At 39.3% G+C, this 8850-nt stretch overlaps 1 protein-coding gene across 6 annotated transcripts in view; it reads right to left on the bottom strand.

Moving 5' to 3' along the window:
* Positions 1-1146: 1146 nt before the first annotated feature.
* The window catches only part of LOC111870357 (protein transport protein Sec16A), an 87076-nt gene continuing 79372 nt past the window's right edge, over positions 1147-8850 (bottom strand). For 4 of the 6 annotated variants that reach the window (XM_023862575.2, XM_023862600.2, XM_023862605.2 and 1 more), the window contains 5 exons: positions 7584-7779; positions 6129-6257; positions 5456-5535; positions 1823-1906; positions 1147-1521 (listed from right to left, as the gene is read on the bottom strand). In XM_023862575.2, the coding sequence (XP_023718343.1) occupies positions 1420-1521; positions 1823-1906; positions 5456-5535; positions 6129-6257; positions 7584-7779 (591 nt within the window). In that variant the 3' untranslated portion in view covers positions 1147-1419. The remainder of the gene's footprint in view (positions 1522-1822; positions 1907-5455; positions 5536-6128; positions 6258-7583; positions 7780-8850) is intronic. The other 2 variants (XM_023862584.2, XM_023862614.2) reach the window with 2 other exon arrangements.

The following is an 8850-nucleotide window of genomic DNA, read 5'->3' as shown; positions in this document are numbered from 1 at the left end:
GGCCAAAAGTGCACAATATTTGAGACTGTTAATTGAAATATATCAGAATATAGGAGCAGAGACAGCCATGTAATTGTGATCTTTCAATATGTCATACTTCAATCAGGCAATAAAACTAGAGTTAGCATGAATACATCTTGAGTCAGAAAATCACGCGTTTAACAATATAGTGACAGAATATGACCATTTGCTAGGCAACACTTCAATAAACACATTCTTGAGGTAACGCAGTCAACAATAGGACCTCCACTGCTTAGTAGCAGGTTGCTACACTTCATAGCAACGGACAAAACATATAACAGAACAAGCAAACCATTTGATATGGTGATCTATATTCAGACTGCCTGGAAGTTAGTTTGGTAAAGCAGATTTCAGCCACAAGAGATTCTTCATATGGCATTCAGTAGCAGTTCAATGTATGAGCAGTGATTCGTCATTCGTTGCAGTAGAAGAGCAAACAGCCATGGTCCAGTAAGAAAAGGAGCAAGTCATAGACAGTCATCGACTGTGAGCTGTCATAATTGATTGTAATCGTAAAGAAGTGCCAATAAATCCAATCATCTAATCCAGAACCCATTATTATTAGTCACGCAAGCCCCTCACATGTGACAATATGAAATACACCCTCTTGGTCCATATCCAGGCTATATACGCCACAGGAACAACAATGTAGTGTCAACTTCAAAAATAAAAAGTAGTTGCAGCTTCATAAAATTACATCTGTCCAAGTTAAACACCTCAGTTGCTTTTTTCTTGCCCTGCTGCAAGACATGGCACAGCATGGCATGGCTGTTTTATTTTCTCAGATTACAAACAATTCTGATAATGTGATCTGACAGCTTCATGAAAATCATAAAGACAAAATTGAAGTATAGCATTCATTTGACATCTAACCCTTTGTGGTCCAAGAATATCATGAAGTATGAACTGGGGGTCTGCCTGGCACTGGATTACAAAGGGTTATTCATAATGCAAAACTAACTCCCTGCAACTGAGAAATCTCTCCCAACTATACTCTGTAAAGTGGTAAATATCAACAACACGGAACAAAGTTTTCTTAATGCAAAATATATTATTCATACCTTTTACATTTATCAATTTCATTGCACTGACCAAGCGACACCCTCTATCCGCAAAAGTTGGCACTAAACTTCACCGAAAAGAGGCGGTCGCTCGGTCGGTATAGTTCGCTTATGGACTGAAATCACGGAGTTTGTTTTACTTTTATCAATATGAGACTCAAAACTGAATATTTACATCAAGAATAAAAACAAAACTGGGTGTACTGAAACTTATCTGTTAAACACAATATCTCTGTTTCCTTTCACTGTCCATCTTGCAATGAACATGAAATTCCTACCCATCCTCCCACAAGTTTAATTACCTATAACGTGAATTGTAATTATTAACACACAATTATCAATTGGGGTAGCGTTTCATGGTGTTGGATGATGTGCCTACACCTGCATTTTGTACGAAGCTAGCAGGATCCGTCATTGGTGTTCCACATGCCACTGCACCCTGAAAAAAATAAAGCCATCATAAATATTACATTACTCGTATTAAAAAAAAACTCATTGCTTATCAATGTCAATACAAACATGGCCATCAACGTTCTTCAAAAACAATGGTATCCACCTACCAGATTACTTGTATATGGTGTCATAAACTAGAAGAACACAATATGAATCTACACCATCATGAAAATCTCGTATCTTGCATATGTGATAATTTCTGTTTATGCTGGGTTATTCAGACCAGGTAATATGGTATGTAAAAGATGGAGCAGAAGGAACGAAAAACTGAGCATGCTTGATCTTACCTGAGAAGGTTTATTCTGCTGCCCCCTCATGGTGTACTTCTGCACTTCCCTGGAGAGAGAACTAGTGGAACTCCACCTAGACAACTGTGCAAGCAACACAACAGCCCCAGTCAACACACACACAAAGCAACTTAGGCCATATCTCAACAATTTATGTAAGAGCAGATGACAGGTAGTCAAATTTTATTATGAAATCTGAAACTTATAACTATTGCATTTTATAAAACATAATTTTAGTTAATACATGTCAGGAATTGCATAAAATAATTTTACATGATCATATGGCCTATTTGCTAATACCACAACCAAAAAACCATTCCATGTGCCACCATGCACCATTAATCCAGTGACAGGCATGAGCAGAAGCCAAAAAGCCATTCCAAAATAAACAGCACACAATGGAAACCATGACGTTTCGATAAATTAGAACCCAAAGACTTCACAAATCTGAATGATTTCCAGTAACAGAGGGTACTTATGGAAAAGCGTAGAATTTATATGTTTACAGAAGGTGTTGAACATGAATTACATTCAACATAGAACTGACAGCAAATTATGTCTATAATTTTAAATAATTATCATCTGAATTCAAACAAAATCATTATCTATATAACAAACATAACAAAATGTCTCAGATATAAGGCAATGACTTCTTAAAATGTTATTTTTTAATGATAAGTCACACTCACAAAGGCCACTGAATTTACATTTCTGAGCATAAAAGTGACAAAGACAAATGCATGCATGCTAACACATTTAGCAAAATGCCTCATGAGTGCATCTGCCCCAAGTGCCAGATTAGTGGCTCACCTACATTGAGAATAATGACAACACTGATCACAGCCTCTGCTGCTGTAGTGATATTATTCAGCACCATTTGAACACTGCTCAGTTATTAAATTAAGGGGGAAAAAAATGCAGAACTATTAAGCAAATTTCTGACCATATGTCCAATTTCTATGAATAGTTTTTACCTACTTACTACACGGACAAATTCCAAATGAAACAGTTCATATGGTAAATGTAATTAATGAAATGTAACCCCAGATCTGGAATCCCTATTGAAGCTTCTGACTAAGATATTTGTGACAAAGCAGAAACTGCTAATGGAAAATCCAAGCATCGAAGTCCCTGCTTTGGCAGATTGGTATATTATTCACAAAAATCTATCATACCTAAAGTCAGGTCTGGGTTTCCAGAATCCCAACTCTACACCAGATGAGACTGGTTTGAAAGATGATATCAAATTTGGTTGACAACTGAGATCCAGAAACCGAAGAGAAGATCATGCACAAGGGCTTTTCAACATCAAGCATATTTTTTTTTAAAATATCTTCTGATTATGGCTACTGTGTTCTGGAACTACTCAGTGCCTTCTGGCTCTCATAACAGAGCCCTCCATATCAAAAAATAAATTCTGAATTCTGTGCTTAATTTGTCAATTTAAAAACAAACCTATGACATTAAGTCAACAGACCAATTTGTAAATATGATGGCAACTCTTTTCCGGTCTAGAAAACCGAGATTAACGACTGTGGGGATCCGTTGCGCTGACCATACAACACACTCTATGCGCAAAAGTTGGCACTAACTTCACCAACAAGTGGCGGTCGCTCGGTCGGTATATGAGGGGCAGTCAAATGAAAACGAGTCAAAAGTCAAAACATATTAAAGAACATTTCTTACCTCAAAAGTAATCTCCAAAACTGTTACTACATTTATCCCACTGGGAGATAAGATGGTCAATCCCATCCTTGAAAAAGCTTGTGGGCTGTCTACAGAACCACATATTTACCCAGCTACACACGCCTTTGTCCAATGAAAACCAATGTCCATGAATGTCTCTCTTCAGGTCTCCAAAAATGTGAAAATCACATGGGGAGAGATCTGGGCTTTAGGGGGGATGCTGAAGCACTTCCCAACCAAATCTCTGTAGCGCATTCCTCACAGTTGGCAGTGGGGGGCGCGCATTATCATGAAGAAGGGTAATGCCGTTCGATAGCATTCCAGGGCGTTTTGACTTTATGGCACATCTCAGTTTCTGCAGTGTCTTCATAGCTCAGTGCGGATTGTGGCCCCATGCTCGAGAAATTCGACAGGCAGAGGGCCCTTGCAGTCGAAGAAGGTCATCATCACTTTACCGGAACTTGTGTGTACAGCTTTGGATTTCTTCAGTGGGGGAGAATTCACGTGTTTCCACTGTAGGCTCTGCTGCTTGCTCTCAGGTTCAAAATGGTGGCACCAAGTTTCATCCCCAGTGGCAATACGGGGCAGAAAAGCATACTCTTCCTCATGGTATCATTGCAAGTGACCCAGTGATGCAGCCATTCTCTGAGTCTTCAGTTCCTCCATCAGTTGATGTGGAACCCATTGCGCGCAGATTTTGCGGTACAGCAGGTGTTCTGTCACGATGGCGTGTACAGAACCATGATTTATTCCCATCAAAAGACTAATTTCTTCCACGGTGATCCGTCAGTTTGCCCGGATATGACTATCCAACAAAGCAATAACTTCAGGAGTGATGACACGATGAGCCTGTCCTGGGCGAGCATCATCCTGCAGTGACACACGTCCTTCTCAGAATCTCTTATGCCACACCAGCACAAGTGAACATGTCATGCTGTGTTCACCATAAACAATAAAAATGATGACGATGAATTTCTCCTCCTCCTACTCCTTCAGCAGTCAAAAAGCGCACTACACTTCACTGTTCTTCTTTACTCACCTCCATTACTGATGTTGGGGGACCACATGTAGCGCTAACCTTACTTCCAGCACAATAAAGAAATGACTAGTGTGCAAGAGCACGTCACTGTGCTTTCCCAAGTCCCCACCAGATGTTCATACCATAAGCAAATTCCAGTGTTACCAACTTGCACGCCGTGTGAGTTATGCGTGGTGACCCGTTTACATTTGACTGCCCCTTATAGTCCGCTTGCAGACTACAGGCTACAGAGTTTTTGTTTTGTTTGTTAGATGGCAACTCTTTATATCTGGTATCAATTCTCTTTAGCCTATGCTGCTTTCTTAAGGAAAAATTATATGCTTATGGAATCTGTGTTACACATGCACAAATCCCTGTAGAAATCAAATTACCAAATTTCATGAAAATCTGATATGAACATTATGCCACCTGAAACCACCCTACCCTCATATTTTTTTAATTTTCTACAACCAGCAATTCAAACATGGCAGACATAAGACCCTGTAAGATATAACATGGGTTACTGAAGATGAACAGAATAATAATACTGCAACATATATTTGGGAATGGTGAGGCTGTAGAAACAGAGGAAAGTCTTGCATACTTCAGAAGTAATTTTTAAATGGATACACTACAGGAAAATAATTACACGACTTTGACATTTAAATAAGACAAAAGGGTTTCAATTCAGTGTTCCAAAAATTAGAGCCATAACCCCACATTTTAAGTCAATCCTTCTGTAGATTAGGCGGAAGGGGGGCTCAAACATCTTTATTCAAATCAAGGGGGCTATAGGCTAAGAGCTTGGGATACGTTTTAGAGAACAGCCTGAAAAGAGACTAAAATTTTACCTCTAATATAAAATTAACTGACTCTGAAGTGTTGAAATTCACTTTAACAGTGACAGTTCTCCATTATGCTGTACTTACTTGTGACTGTTCAACTGACTGCTCAGGAATGCTGCTTGTAGCTGGCGTCAGGAAATCTGTTCGAGCATCACTGCTTTCTACTGCAACATGAAAACATTTTCCATAAAGTCTGGTTCTTCCCTTGCTCTGATATAAAAGGGTTCTGTAATTCTACGTAGGTAAGTCAATAAGTAAGTTACAAATGGATATAGAACTTAAACAAATAAGAGTACTGATTTGAAAAATGCTTTTATTTCTCAAAATAATCTCCCTGTACACTGAAGCACTTGCCCCATTGTTTCACAAGCTTCCTGGTTCCAACAGCAGCCCAAAGAATTTTATGCTGCTGATTTTCAGGGGCTTGTGAAATGATGGGACAAGTGCCTCGATGTACATGGAGATTATGTTGAGAAATAGATGGAGGACAACATGATAGAAATGTACTCCACATCATGGAAATAATTGTGTTCAAACTGCAAAGCACAGATTCATAACACAACAAAGATTAGTTTTATTACTCAAATAAGTAAAGAATAAAGTATTTTATTTTCTGGCAGTATGCAACAGTAAAAGTCTTACAAAAACTTGTTTGAAAGGGCATTACATAAATAATCAATTAATCAATCAAGAAAAAGAAGTAATGGCAATTCAATTCTAAGCCTCTACAGCAAAATGTGAAACATGGTTCACTCACCTGGGGAGGGTACAAAGTAATTCACTGATGTCTGTGATGGTATTATTGGTGGAAAAAGATCTGGTGCAGGGAGAGATGGGCCAGTGGTTTTGCTTCCTTCCAATACATTCACATACCTCGGCTTGCGTCCTGCCAACATAACAACAGAAGTGTATTACTACTGTAATGTGTATAACTGTTGCTACGCAACAATCATGAGATGGGTGATTATAACAGACCCACTTCTGGGAAATGGCTCAGTAAACATTTTCCCATGGCAACTGTTAGGCATGCAATGGAGGAAATGGGGTGTTGCCTACATAGTCCATGCCTAGGAGTTATAAAGAAGAGAATTAGAGCAACCACTCCAGTTCAGCTCTGCAAGGGAGGCTAAGAAGAGATGACACTGTGGTTGAATTGACAGACGACACAAGTTCTACGTGGGCAGCTGTGACAAGACAACCTCAGCACGTGAAGTTTAATGATCTCCACTGTTGGAAGCAGTTGCTAGGGAACAGCTGGTGAAGACACAGCAGGCTGGAAAACGGTCAGCAGGTGCTGTGGTCATTTGTGAAGTGTGGAAATTGTAATAGCATTGTAAGTGCTTGTAGCTCCTAGTGGTGTGTTTAAGTTGTCAACAAATCCATTCCCTGTCTATAATAAGACACATATACATCACGCTATATTACAGAACAGCATACAATGATATCAGAATCCTCAATTACATATATCTTCCATCCGTGAAATTAATTTTGATTCAAGGCAAGTCATTCTCCACAGAATTATAAGTTCTCTCTCACATGTTATTATGTAACATCTATTACTGTTTGTTTCACAAACTTGTGATTTCTTTTGGACTTTTGTGTTATACACCATATATCAACAACTGTGCCCAAATATATCTCAATGTAATGAATGTGCATATTTGGCCACACATGCAAATTTGTCTAAAATTATACATGAATTCTGAATTACAATGCTGCAGAAAGCTACACAACATAAACTAAAATAGTTCAAATCCCCAGATTTTCCAATTTAAATATCTTTACTTCTTCTGAAGGTTGCAGGTTCAAGTCCCAATGAAGTCACTGGATTTTTTTCAATTGATCTAATCCTTCCAGCCACACTAGGCCCTGGGGTTTACTCAGCCTCTAACAGAAATGAGTACCAGGAATTAATTAAATAATTTTCCTGGGGAGTAAAGCGCGGCTGGTGCATAAGGCTGACAACCTTACCGCCATCTTTGAGCCAAGTGTCTAGATAATGTGGGACCTTCAACATCTCACAACCCTATGGACCTTCAGGGCCTGGTACAGGGATAGCTTTACTTACTTTTTTTTTTTTTACTCTTCTGTAGTTGTGTAAGAAATGTATTACACAGAAAATTACATAATTCCCAAATCCACATAACCTGAATTCTACAGCAACACTATTGTTATGCATCCTGAACTGTTGATTTATTAAAGTATGTTTTACCTTTCCCTGGTCCGTTTAATCTGTACACATTTGAACCTGATGGCCCAGTTGCAGGGCCTTCACTTCCTGCAGCTAACAAACCCTTTGTTACTGCAGGGAGTTCCGAGTCTTTAGGTGGTGGCGGTACGTCACTACTTTCATTATCATCATCTCCATCTACATTTGTCCACTTCTTCTTATCTGGGTCCCACACAATCTGCAATAGCAAAAATGTTCTTTCTTGACATATTTCAGCTACAGTTTTACAAGAAAGCTCCATATCTCACAACAGACTAATAAACCACTGCAATTAACAAGCTTAATTTCAAAGTTTTCATTCACAAAGAGAAAGGCAATGGTGTAACTGAAAATAAAATCAGCTGTTGAACTTTATTTATCAACCGACCTACTATCTATAAACTTATGATTTAAATATACAGAACCTTCATTTCACCTTCTACTCTATGGGGATTTGGAACTTGGTCTCTGACTGAAGGAAAGAACACAGATTGGGAGTGCTTAAGAACAGGGTGCTCAGAAGAATTGAGAGAGAAAGTGATAGGAGATCTGAGAAAGTTCATAATATATATTGTGACATGTTGCGCAATGGAGGGCAACCTCTCCCTCCCCAGCGGTACGTGACGGCATCGTAGCGTTGACGTCACCCTACGGTAATAGGCAAGTCAACACCCTGCCCCTCTCCCAGCGGTGACAACACGGCGCCAGGCAATAGCAGCACTCATTGCATAACAGGCAAGCGCTGCGACTATATAAGTGAACCACGCTGCCTACGAAGCAGTTGAAATGTGGCCGTCACCGAGTTCAGTTGTTGTTGTCAGTTAAAGTGTATCAGGCGCCGAACACAGTTCTCAAGTTAGTTCTCAAACCAGCAGTGAACAAGTTAGTGTGTGTTAAGGAGTGGCGCCGTGAAATATAGCAGCCATCGAAGACAGTGAGTGTGTGATACAGGGACACTTACATAGCTCCCGTATAGTAATTAATATGTGTAGCCTACTGAAGATAGAGTGAAGAGATTATTGCGAATAGGGTTATAAAGTGTGAAACCCCGCAACTGTGTTATAAATAATTGTAGCCGATACTTGTTGGTTGTTAAATAAACCAATTAACAATCTGAACGGCGTCTTCAGTAATGAAACACATTACAATATATACAGAGTGTCCCAGGAGGAATGTGCCAAACTTCGGGAGGGTGTTCCTTATGTTAAAGTATGCCGATATAACCCAAAACACCTATGTCCAAAGTTGAACGGTTACGGAGATAATGGCC

The sequence above is a fragment of the Cryptotermes secundus genome, unplaced genomic scaffold, assembly GCF_002891405.2.
Source record: "Cryptotermes secundus unplaced genomic scaffold, Csec_1.0 scaffold1674, whole genome shotgun sequence".
In the NCBI taxonomy this organism is placed as follows: domain Eukaryota; kingdom Metazoa; phylum Arthropoda; class Insecta; order Blattodea; family Kalotermitidae; genus Cryptotermes; species Cryptotermes secundus.
The sequence above is the reverse complement of the archived record's forward strand: the minus strand, read 5'-3'. Positions and strand labels throughout refer to the sequence as shown.